This window comes from Cygnus olor, chromosome Z (genome assembly GCF_009769625.2).
Source record: "Cygnus olor isolate bCygOlo1 chromosome Z, bCygOlo1.pri.v2, whole genome shotgun sequence".
Lineage (NCBI taxonomy): Eukaryota > Metazoa > Chordata > Aves > Anseriformes > Anatidae > Cygnus > Cygnus olor.
The window spans coordinates 48819144-48831520 of NC_049198.1; the positions used below are offsets into that span (position 1 = coordinate 48819144).

The 12377-nt window shown below is 46.4% G+C and overlaps 1 protein-coding gene across 1 annotated transcript; it reads left to right on the forward strand.

Annotated features, from left to right (window-relative positions):
• Positions 1–1503: 1503 nt before the first annotated feature.
• Positions 1504–3296, forward strand: LOC121061827. The gene is made up of 2 exons (XM_040541232.1): positions 1504–2029; positions 2155–3296. Exons 1-2 carry the CDS (start codon positions 1806–1808, stop codon positions 3215–3217), a joined length of 1287 nt encoding a protein of 428 aa, XP_040397166.1. The 5' UTR covers positions 1504–1805; the 3' UTR covers positions 3218–3296.
• The last annotated feature ends 9081 nt before the right edge of the window (positions 3297–12377 follow it).

The window sequence follows — 12377 nt, forward strand, 5'->3', positions numbered from 1 at the left end:
CCCGATCGTTTTCTGCAGGGCTGATCTCCAGCATCTCATCCCCCAGGCTGTACATATAGCCAGGTGCAGAATCGGGCACTTGTTCTTGTTAAACTTCAGATTGTTGGTGATTGCCCAGCTCTCCAACCTGTCTAGGTCTCTCTTCAGGGCCTCAGCACCCCCGATGGAGTCAACAGCTCCACCCAACTTGCTATCGTCTGTATTGGTATCCCAGTTTGGTATGGGATATCCCTCTTGCCAATTTGGGTCAGCTGTCCTCGCCCACTGCTCTTGCAGAGCCTCTTTGTCCTCCGCAGAGCACTGTGGGTCTTCTCTGCCTGCTCTTGCACAGCCTCTGCCACCATTTGTCCCTCGTGGGGCCTGAGCCTGAGCTCTCTGGGTGCATTTTGCTCCAGAGGAGAAGGAGCTGAGCCCTTTAACCTTGCAGGAGACCTTTTCCCTTTCTTGAGCACTGTGGGGCCTGGTGCTATTGACTCATCAGCTTCTTGGTGCTGAGTTGAGCACCTCTGAGTTGGGTGTCTTGCTCCTGCTGGACCTCCTTCCACTCACTCATGTCCCACCACTGCTGGTACCATGGCTTTTTATGTTGCTCTTTCCCTAAATCAAGCACCATGGCACCCGGCCCTCTGCTCCTACAGGGCTCGAAAGCCCTGCTCTGAGCTCCACAGAGAGGGGACGTGTGCTCTCCCAGGGGCTCTGGGCCCTGAGGAGAGAGAGCCCAACGGGGCTGGGCCTTCTGCATCTGCAGGGCCTCTGTGTCTTGACTTGGCTGCAATGAGCTCATTTGGAAACCCCGTCTCCACTTCACGCTGGCGACGCTTTCCCTCCCTGGACTTCCGCGCGTGTCCCTTTGCAGGCTTGTGACCCTTGTGCTCTGGGCTGGCTCCACTCAGGTCTCGAAAACCCCCATGCTCAGGGGCGATGCCACCTTGCTAGAAAATCCACTCCTAAGCCTGACAGGACTTCTTGAGTGTTCTTCATAACCCTGAGAGGACTTCTCTGTTTTTCCCTATCACCAGCCTGGACTTCTCCAGGCCCAGATCTGCCTCCGCTCCTCCTGCCAGGTGCTGCTGGGAAGGTCTTGTCCCCGTTGCAGTCATCCCATTCCCACAGGCTCCACGCTGTGCCCCTAAGCCTACTCTGGTCCATGCTGAACCAGTCCCGGACCCACATCCCCCTCACGGGGCGAGTGCTCCAGCCCCACCGCATCAGTGCTCTCCCCTGAACTCCTCCAGCTTGTCGACGTCTCTCCCGCCCGGGACCCCAAAGAGGACACGATGCCCGGATGAGGCCTGATGGGTGCTAAGCAGAGGGGAACGCCCTGCTCCCTCCAGAGAGGGTCAAAATCAAGGAGATCCCTGAGGGCAAGCCAAGGGCTGCCATTAGCCTGCTGTGGGGAGAACCAGGGCAACCCGAGGGCTGGCCAGCTGTGCTGGAGTGTAGGAAGAGCGGTGTGAGGACTGTGTCGTGCAGCCTCAAAGGCGGGCACGAGGTTTTATGGAATGGACGCTCTTGCTTCATGGGCCTGGAGGTGTCTGCCATGGCCAGGGTGATCTGATGGTGCACTGGGAAGACACGGCCAAGGCTGCAGTGACCGGTGGATAACACCGATGCCGAGAAGAAGACAAACACTTTGTGGGTCAGAGTGGTAAGTGACGTTGTGCTAGACACAGACGCATGTGCTGGGGCCAGAGCGCTGCCAGAGCGAGCGCTGCGGGGCGGGACGGCCCATTGTGATGGCTCCGAGCGATGCACTGTGAGAGCCTGGAGCGACGGATTGTGACTGCGTGGCCCTCGCTGCTCATATGCGGGCGCAGAGTCCCACCGCGCCGGCTAGTGCCCGCACTCCAGCTGAGCGTTTACGCGAGGTCTGGAGTGAGGAGCAAGGTTGGCCTTGGTGCTGGTGTCGTGCTCTGGGAGTTGCTGCAGCAGCTCTCAGTGCCCTTCCCAGAGCCATCAGAGATCCTTCTGCAGCTCTGCCTCGTTCGGGCCGTCAGGAGACCCAGGAGGAGCGCTCGCAGCAGCAGAGGTGAGTGCTACGGAGACGTCTCTCCCTGGGCAGCTGGAAGGGTTTCCTCCTTGAGGGGCCTGCACAACTCTTCCAGCCGCCCCCGGCTCAGCCGATGACCATGGCCTCTTCTCTGCCTTTTGCAGCGTGACACCTGCTGCTGCAGCGCCGGTGAGAGGGAGCGGCTCGTCATCGCCAGTTCTCCCCAGCTCACCTCAGCAGGCGGAGAGCATGGCCACGGCGCTGGACACCCGCTGTCCCATCTGTCTGGACAGCTGGGTGAACCCCAGCTATGTGGTGCCATGCCTCCACTGCTTCTGCTTTAAATGCATCCAGCGGTGGGCTGAGAGCAAGCCCGAGTGCCCCCTCTGCAAGAGGAGGGTGAGCTCCATCGTGCACTCGGTGCGGGCGGACAACAGCTTCAAGGAGCTCGTCATCCCACCACCTGCGGAGGCACCGGTCACCGCCCAGCAGGCAGACGGAGCTCCTGCCCACCCAGCCTCCCGACCAGAGGCTGCAGGACCAGTGCCCACAGCCGCTGTGGGCGGCCTCCACCCCGTCGCCTGGGCGTCCCTGTTCCGGCTGTACCCTGCTGTGCTCCAGCCCCTGCTGCCCTGGCTGCGCCACGAGCTGGGGCAGCTCCTCGGGGATGACGGCAGGGCAGCCTCAGAAGTGCAGCGCAACGTCATCTCAGGCCTGCGCTTCTTTGGCCTGGACGAGGGGGCCCTCACCCTGCTCCTGAGGACCTCCCTGGGAAGGCAGACGGCCGGCTTCGTGCAGCGGCTCATTGTCACTGCCGTGCAGCGGTGCAGCGGGGAGGCCCGAAACATCCTGGGCCTGGGGGCCTCCCGTGCTGCCGGAGGACAGGAAGGCAGCCCTGCAGCACTCCCCAGCCACACTGCCACATCTCTGGGGACACCATCAGCTGGCCCCGAGAGCTCCGAGGGAACCAACGCGGAGGAGCTCCCTGGGACCTCAAATGCTGCCTTCCATGGGAGACCGAGCCGCCTTCCATCCGTCCCGGTTCCTGCGCCTAGAGATCAACAAGTGCCACCGGAGGAACCAGAGGAGGCTGTGGCTGGTCCCTCCACTGCCGGCCAGGGCAGGGACCAAAGACGCAGGGGGCCCCAGCGAGCTGCGAAGAGGAGGGCCCCCACTTCCCACGCCTCTGCCCCACCCGCAAAGAGGCCACCCCGCCGGCGACACTAGGACAGTGCCCCAGGAGCTGGCCAAGCTGGGGCTGGGCCAGCAGATGGGGCACACGCCAGCAACCGGGGGGAACAGGAAGGCTCACAGCAGTCTACGGCTTTTAGACAAAGCAAATAAAGCCATGAAAACTGCAGAAAATGTCTGAGTATTTGTAACAACACACTTGGTGTCTCTGTCCCTACCCTCGCTGCTTTCTCCCCCTTTTCCTCCTGATACTCCCGCCGCTTCCTCGTGTGTCCGCTGGACCCGAAGGCCGATGGGTTCAGACAGGTGGGAGAAGGGTACGTCGATGCGGCCCTTTGCAGGGCCAGCTGGGGTGTTGGTGCTGGCGTGTTTTTTCCCCACGTACAAGGCACTGTTGAGTTGCTTCCCCAAAAACACATGCTACCCATTTCCAGGCCTGCACGTCTGCAGCTACGCTGTGTCCGGCCAAGGCAGGAACCCCAAGAAGTTCAACGAGGTGAAGGGCAAAGTCCTGCACCTGAGCAGGAACGACCCCAGGAAGCAGCACTTGCTGGGAGCTCTCCAGCTGGGGATAAGTGCTTTGCTGGGAAGGATCTGGGGTCCTGCTGGACACCACCTTGGAACCATAGAATCTCAGAATGGTTTGGGTTGGAAGGGACCCTCACGACCATCCAGTCACACTGCCCCTCCCACCATGCCCCGCCATGGGCATGAACAGTTTCCACTACGTCAGGAGGCCCAAAGCTCCATCCAACCTGGTCTTGTCCGCTTCCAGGGAAGGGGAATCCACAGCTTCTCTGAGCAACCCATGGCAGTGCTTCACCACCCTCTGAGCAAAGAATTTCTTCCTCAAGTCTAATCTAAATCTACCCTCTTTCAGTTTAGAACCGTCACCCCTTCTCCTATCACTACCCTCCCTTGTAAAGAGTTTACCCCTCCAAAAAAATAAACAAATAATACCCTCTGTAACCAGCACTGGGCAGAGCAATACCGAGCGGGGAAGTGTATTGGGTTGACATGGCAAGGTCATGAAGGGGAGCGGCAGGGACAGCTTCTGTCAGAAGTGGGACACAGCTGGCTCCCCCAAAAGGGACCCGCTGATGGCCGAAGCTGAGCCAGCGTGCGATGCGTAGGGTGCAGCTCAAGTTGCACCAGGCTTGCCTGTTAGGAAGAATTTCTTCATGGAGAGGGTTCTCAAGCCTTGGAACGGGCTGCCCAGGGAAGTGGTGGAATCCTCATCCCTGGAGGTATTTAAGAGACAGGTGGTTGTGACCCTAAGGGACACAGTCTGGTGATGGGACTCTCTAGGTCAGGCTGATGGTTGGACCTGATGATCTTGCGGGTCTTTTCCAACCTGGAAGATTCTATGCTTCTACAACTGTGCGCGCAGGGAGGGCGAGCAAGGAGGGCACTCACCACTCTTTTCCAGCTGTGCCCCAGGAGCTGGTGAAGCTGAGGCTGAGATGGCAGGTGGGACACATGCCGTCAACCGGGGGGGGAGACCGGAAGGCTCACAGCAGTCCAAGGCTTTTAGACAAAGCAAATAAAGCCAAGAAATCTGTAGAAAATGTCTCAGTATTTGTAACAATACAGTTGGTGTCACTGTCTCTACCCTTGCTGTAAACGTTACTGCTGAGCATGGCAATTTACTGTATAGCAGAATCATGGAATATCCCCAGGTTGAGGGAACCCGCAAAGGTCATAAAATCATTAAGCTCGGAAAAGACCTCCAAGATCATCTGGTCCAACCATCACCCTACCACCGATATCACCCACTAAACCGTGCCCCTAACTTCCAGGTCCAGCCTTTCCTTAAACACACCCACATACAATGACTCCTCCACCTCCCTGGGCAACCCATCCCAACACCTAACTACTCTACAGGAGTAGAAATATCTCCTAATTTCCATCCTGAAACTCCCCTGGCCATTCCCTCTAGTCCTATTACTAGTTATCTGTGAGAAGAGGCTGACCCCCAGCTCCCCACACCTTCCTTTCGGGCAGCTATAGAGAGCAATGAGGTCTCCCCTGAGCCTCCTCTTCTCCAGATTAAACAACCCCAGTTCCCTCAGCCGCAGCTCATAGGACTTGTGTTCCAGACCCTTCACCAGCTTCGTAGCCCTACTCTGGACATGCTCCAGGGCCTCGATGTCTTTCTTGTACCTGAGAGGTCCAAAGCTGAACACAGTACTTGAAGTGATGCCTCACCAGAGCAGAGTACAGGGGGACGATCACCTACACTATAGGCTACACTATTCCTGATACAAGCCAGGATGCCGTTGGCCTTCTTGGCCACCTGGGCACACTGCCGGCTCATGTTCAGGTGAGCGTCGATCAACACCCCCAGATCCTTTTCCTCCGCACAGCTTTCCAGCCACTCTGTCCTTCAGATTGTCAAAGTTCCTCTGGATAGGAACATGACCATCTGATGAGTCAGCCACTCTCTGCAGTTTCATGTGGTCTGAAAGTTTTCTGAGGGTGCATTCTACCACATTTTCCTTATTTTTAACACAGATGTTAAAGAGAACTGGAGCCATTATTGACCCCTGGGGTACTCTGCTCATTGCTGGTCTCCAGCTAGACTTTGACTACAACTCTCTGGATCCAGTCCTTCAGTCACTTTTTGATCCACCTCATCATCGGCTTATCCAGCCCATACTTCAACAGCTTCTCTATGAGAATCCTTGTTCCCCCTGCCCCCCCCCGCCCCCTCCATTACAAGTAGCGTTTGAAAAACATAGCCCAAAATCTCTGATTGCACTAGGTGCTGACTGGCTGCCACTTCAAATTCTTCAAGTTTGCTAGTAAGGTCTTCAAATTTCATTTCTGGGAAAATGCTTTAGGCCCAGCATACAATCTTCTGTACCAACAATTGCAGGTCTTCAGTCTGTGACTTTACATATAAACAAAAAAGAATATATATGGTGGTCAACCGTACCAAGAAGCAATTCCAATCTAGTAAAGACATTTTCATGAACATGATGACAATAGATGAGGCTCTGCTCTCTGTACTTGCTCACATACTCTAGGAGAAGTGCCTGTAGTCAAAAGAGTAATGGCAATTTCGTTTATTCAGTGTCTAGTATAAAACTATAATTTATCCTATTCCAGTATTAAGTTCTACGTATATGAATGAGGTATACATGGTTTGAGGGGACAGGAATAAGCTCGGTAATTTTCGAGAACATCACTTGTGTCTCTCAAGTAATTTTATATATAGCTTATGAAGTTGGTGTTGACAAACTAGCATTGAGACAACACAGTAGAGAAAATATACACAAAAATAAAGAGCATTGTTTGAAGTTAGTTCTGATTTTTTTAAGTAACATATTTAAACATTTAATTTTGTTGCGTTACATAAAGGCAAAAGATTTTCCTGAACCCAGTGGAAGAATATAGTGCTTCTTTTGCACGTTCTGGTACCTTATAAGAAAACAGAATTAATTTTCCAGTTCATTGTAACCTCTCAGTAAGGTACATCACATTAGCATAAGGAAGCAAAGGAAATTGTTCATTTGTTGCAGAGGTATCCAAGTAGAAATCTTGACACACAGCCTAGCTACAAAAATCCTGAGGATGCTATGTTGAGTAATTTAACATTAACAAGAACACAGAAAAGAGATAAATGAGGCAAACTCATATGCAAATTGGCTGTTAAGAACTTCTTCATTTTATGTTTGTTTGTCTTGTTTTGTTTTGTGTCTTTTTGTTTGTTTGTTTTAAAGCTAATCTGTTTTACCAAAAATTTAAAGCTAAGTAATGAATTATGCACTTTTACACAAATCCATCCACAGAGTTTGGAGAAAAAAATTAGGATGTTCAGAGCCTCATAAAACTGAGTGCAGTGTAGATCAATCAAACCTTTACATGCAGGGAACAGAAGTAAATTATCACTCAGTTAGGTCCACAAACACTGGAGTGCTATGTGCTGCCTGGCACTGACTGCTGACGTACTGGCTTGCATTGGGAAACGTCAGAGGTGCTTTATATATTCAAATACATGTTTAAGTGTTTCAGATTCTGTAGCATTTAAAACTGTGGAGCATTTAATTAACCCTCCTTAAAGATTTAGTGCTTTTTTATTTACTTTTTTAAGAAAATTGTGTTGTGGGATTATGCCTTTTGAATTGCAAATTTAGGTTAAACATCTTATTAGTCTTCCTCACTAAAGGCATGTTATTCAAAGTTAATGCAAGCTATATTTATAGTTACATTTTTCTGTCAAAGTCTAGAAAAGCCTGCCAGGCTAGAAAAACAAAAGTGCAAAATAATGTCACATTCCCTCCAATGTAATTCCATAGCCTGAAAACCAATTATATGCCATAGGTTATTTGCTACATGCACTCTGCATTAACTCAAGTCCTGGACACTCATTTTCATTATGTAGTTGTACATTTCCATTTTTTTAACATGTGGAACATCTGGAAGTAATGTTGCCTGCTGCCCTGAATGCAACATAAATGGGATAGTTGCATTACAAAGGATATATGGAAATAGGATTGCACAGAAAAGATACAGATATTGCATGCAACTCTGAGACATTGCAGATGTGTCTGTGTTCAGCACAGCTCTCTTCTACTGCTGCACGCATTGATATCTCAGAGGACAGAAATCAATAAGGCAATTATATTTGCAGCAATGCAGTGCTACTGGCAAAATCCCTATGGTGTTGAGGGCAATAGATCAAGTACAGAAACATCTGTGTGTCTCAGACTGGACAGCAACCACACTGCAGCTCAGCATGCATTGATAGCTTTATTAATTACCTTTGGGTTTTATGTAACCATCTTTTTTCCTTTTTTTATGAAGTAGTCTGCCTTCACATCCTACTGGAAAGTATGCACAACTTTTTCTTTTTTCCCTACACTTTGCTGAGAAGTGTTACTCCATAAAGTACCCTACACTTTGCTGAGAAGTGTTACTGTTTATTTTACTAATTATGAAGTTCATTTTGCCTAAAGTGAGTATTAACTTCACTTGTAGAAATGACAAATTATTTTCACATGCCAGCATTTGAAAGATTCAGAAGTCTGTGTGGTGCCTATTAATGTGTGTTCCCTTAGTTATGTTATAGATCCACAACCAGCAGAGTCATAATACAGTAGCAGGGGAACGCTTGCACGGTATTGTGTTCTATAGTTCATTGTACTGTCCCACAAACAATTGCAGACACTCCATCCACTATAACGTGGATGCTTTTTGACCACGCTGCTTTTGATGCAGCCCAGGATATGTTTGGAAAATTCTTCGAATGTGAAATACAACACATATTTTGGAAAGAAACACATATCTTTCATACCGTATTTTGAATAATTGGATTGTTCTTTTGAATTTCATATTCATCTTTATACATTTGAAGGTAAACACAAGCAGGATTTGATCTAGAAACCTCCCAATACCTTGAATCTCATTCTCAGAGTTTTCTTAATGTTCAAAGGATCTTGAAGGTCTTGAACTGCTAACAACTTCATCCATCAATAACCATAGGCAGAACACAGCACAGTTACTGAAATCTCATACTGACAGATTTTAGTCATGTTTTCTTCAAATGTGTCAGAATTATTACTTCTGTTCTGCATTAGAATGTAAAAGGATAAATGATTGCAAAGGTACTTATGACACCTAATGTTTCAGAGGCCAAAATCATGCTTTCTTTTTTCAAATCCACTTGAAATGTGAGGAGTATTTCCTTAAGACCTGTTCACTAAATTTTCAACTTTGTAGTTCTGTCATTCAAAAGGAGCTGGCTCCTGAACTTTTGGCAGAATATGTAACAGTCCAAACCTGAAAGACACGACTGGTATTGTTAGGTATTGATAATATGTACCCATTAGTACTATTGACAACAAGAGTAAGTAGCTATTAGTACATAAACGTGCTAGTTAACTTCTCATTAAGACTAATTCCCCACTGAGCTCTATAATTGTGCAGCAAAGCTGCTAGGTATTGCATGAAGCCAGTTTAAAACAATCTCAGGCATCCCTATTCTTTGTTTCCATCATTTTTCTGCATGGAAGGATAATCTGATAGATAGCTGTCAAAGATGAAAAAAGAAAAAGAAAAAAAAAAAAAAAAGGATCTTTTTTCCTCCCATTTTAGCACCCACAAAACCATTTGCTCAGCCCTCTTTCCCCTTGTTTTCTTACATTTGCCTTTTGAGTTGCTCTGGGATTTCATGCCTCAGTATTGTTGCTTCTATCCCAGCCACAAACAGACTCAGTTGCTCACTCTGAAATGGTCACCCTCATTTAAATGTATGTGAGAAACAATCTCAGTTATCAGAGCCTACCCAGTTCTTGTTTCAATGTCTAAGGCAAATCTCTGAAAAAATAGTGAAAAATTAGCATGCATGAGAAAAATTAGCATACATTAGCTTGGATGTAGCATATGAAATAAGCACTTCCAGCATTACCTGTATGTAAACAAAATAACTGAAAATTATTACTAGAAGTGTTTCACAGTCTGGGCTGGTTTTGAGCAACATGTTAAGCCATGCTTTCATCAATATAACCAAAATTCCACCCAAACTCAGACCAGACATCATCCCTTACACTTCTCCATGTTCTTTAGGTATACTTTACTGACCAAGAAAAACAGTTTATGGTTTATATTGGGTGTTCAGGGCCAGGATTTAAAGTTTGTAATTTTGGAACAAAATCCACCACCTAGGACTTCTGTTGTTTGAACCCTGCAAAGCACCATAAATTTGGTGGCTATAAAAGAAGACCCTTGTCAATGTTTCCATTTCTTCCCAAGTAGAGAACCAAACTCTGGTGTGTTTGTTAAGAGCGGTATATCATTACACCAGTTTTGAAAGAAGCTGTAGTGATTTTAGGACTGGTTTACAAAAAGTAAAAGAGTAAGAGCACAAACAATAGCATCCTTTGTCACTATGTCACTGTCTCATATTTGTGACTGTTGTGGCTGAATTTTGTCAAAACATCGTTAATGACACTGACACCCAAAGAGGCTACAGAGACCTCCCAGTCTTTGCCACAGCAGCCAGATGCCAGTGTGCAGTAGGTGCAACACTGGAAGGTGCACAGAACATTGTCCCATTATTTAGAGCCCTTTGCACATGCCAAAAAGGGTACACAGGGCCTCCTGAAATTGGAATATGTCCTTGCATTTATTCACTATAATCTGAACATTCTGTGACTAGCATGCTTACTTCCCACCTGAATTTAAATAGTACATATAGGGTTTCTAGGCTGGTAAAACACTGAATGAAGCACAGATGAGTGAAGCACAGCTGGAGGTCCCGACCAATTTGATGCACTATAATCCATACCACTGCATATATATATATGCATGTGTATGTGCTCAGAGATGACTTTGCATCATTCTGTGAATAACAGAAAAGTGGTGAAGCAGAGTGAAACCTATTTCTTTTAGATAACTTTCCTAAGTGGGAGTCGTTTTCTTGCTCTGAATACACTGTATCTCATACACAGAGAATCAAGGTTTCTAAATGAAATCTGCATTTAATAGCTATTTGCATGCGTGTTTAATAATAACCATCATCTAGCAGACTTTAGTGTAGTATTTGAAATGTTGCAAAGTGGAGCACAAGCCACAGGGTGCCGCTATTCCCGCTGTCAACCACTATTTTTCTGCATTTTATTGCCCAAGAAAGGACAATAGGAAACGTTGTAAACGGTGCGTAGAAATGCAGTTAGAAGAACCAAGGAACGATGTGGTACCCTGATGACTCTCCCTGAAGAATTATGAGGTCTGGTATGATTGCTCCAGTACAATTAAAACCATTAGAAAGAGAAGTGAAATACGGCATAAGTGAAACAACTACAGAAGGGAGTACAACTTACAGAGACAGATACTGACAGTTTCTAAAACAATTTTGGTTTTTTTCCACTCCACCATCACACAAACTTCTGATCATTCCTCCTCCATCAGCTGCTGTAGAAGTGGGACAAACAGAAGATTATGCAACTTCAGCTCACTGTATCGATTCTTTGAATCAATGAATTTATGGTGGTCATATTCCCCATCTTAGTTCTCAGCTGAAAACTTGAATCTTACCTACAATTCCCTTTCTGGGGTTCTGATGTCTGAAGAACAGGAACCAGTCATCAACACCTCCATGTAGCAATGCAAAACCAACAGTAAAGCCAAATATAAAATTACATATCAATGAACTTTGCAATGGATAAAATATTGCTCTGTGTACTATCAGAATGGTAGTATCAAAATCTGATTGTGAAAAATGTTATGCCACTGAATTAGAATGCTTACTATACTGGCAGACAAGTTCAATGTATTACTAAGAAGGGATGGAATATAGGTTATTTATTTAATTTCCTTAGTACTTACCATAAGATATTCAGTAGATATATTATCTGGATTTATAAGCATAAGTTTTTCTAGCCCCTAAGCTCATCATTTCAATTTGTAAAGTGATACCAAATAGAAAAATTGATAACGAGTTATCTTGTGTGATAATTCTTTCCATACAGTTATCACTATGTATCCAGAAAAATAAAAATATAAAAATACAAATGGTGGGGGAGGGGGGTGAACAAAACAAAATAAAAACCTTAACTGTCTTCAGCAAAGCATAATTTTAAAGGGGTCAGATTTTCAAACAAACTGTTTGGTACTTTCTGGAAATCACACTCTTGGAAATGTGTTTTGTCTCCTTTGGATTCAAGAATTCTTTAGTTCTGACATGGGAAGTTTTCTTCCAATTCATGTCCAATATTTATATTTTAAAATTCAGTAACTGATAATGATCACTGATTACTTGCCATGTGAGTTATCCACAGGCTCCTCAGGAACATCAGGTAGGTCAATGCAGTCGGTGCTATTACTGAAGACTGTAAGTATTTGAATAAAAAGATTTCAGAAAAGTTGGAAATAAAATAAAACTCACTAAGATGTTGTCCTGAATTTATGTTAAAGCCATATGATGTCAAAACACTGTAGACGTATTAAGAATTAAACAAACAAACAAACAAACAAACAAACCATCAGATTTGTAGCTGTATTTAAATACATGCTCAGTTTGAATTTTTAAGTGGATCCAAAATTTATTTATTTTAAAGGTAATTTAATTGCCAGATTGTAACAGTTTAACTTATAGATTTTTTTAAAGGGAATAAATTGGTGTTAATTAGAAGAAATTTCCCACAAGCACAGCAGAAGACCCTCAAAATGCCTGATTTGAAGTGCCAATACA

What these genes read in the sequence shown, in the direction of transcription:
- LOC121061827 (XM_040541232.1), top strand. Translation starts at nt 1,806, where the DNA reads ATGCGGGCGCAGAGTCCCACCGCGCCGGCTAGTGCCCGCACTCCAGCT. An exon ending in GAGCGCTCGCAGCAGCAGAG is followed by an intron (nt 2,030 to 2,154) that starts GTGAGTGCTACG and finishes TGCCTTTTGCAG; the next exon opens with CGTGACACCTGCTGCTGCAG.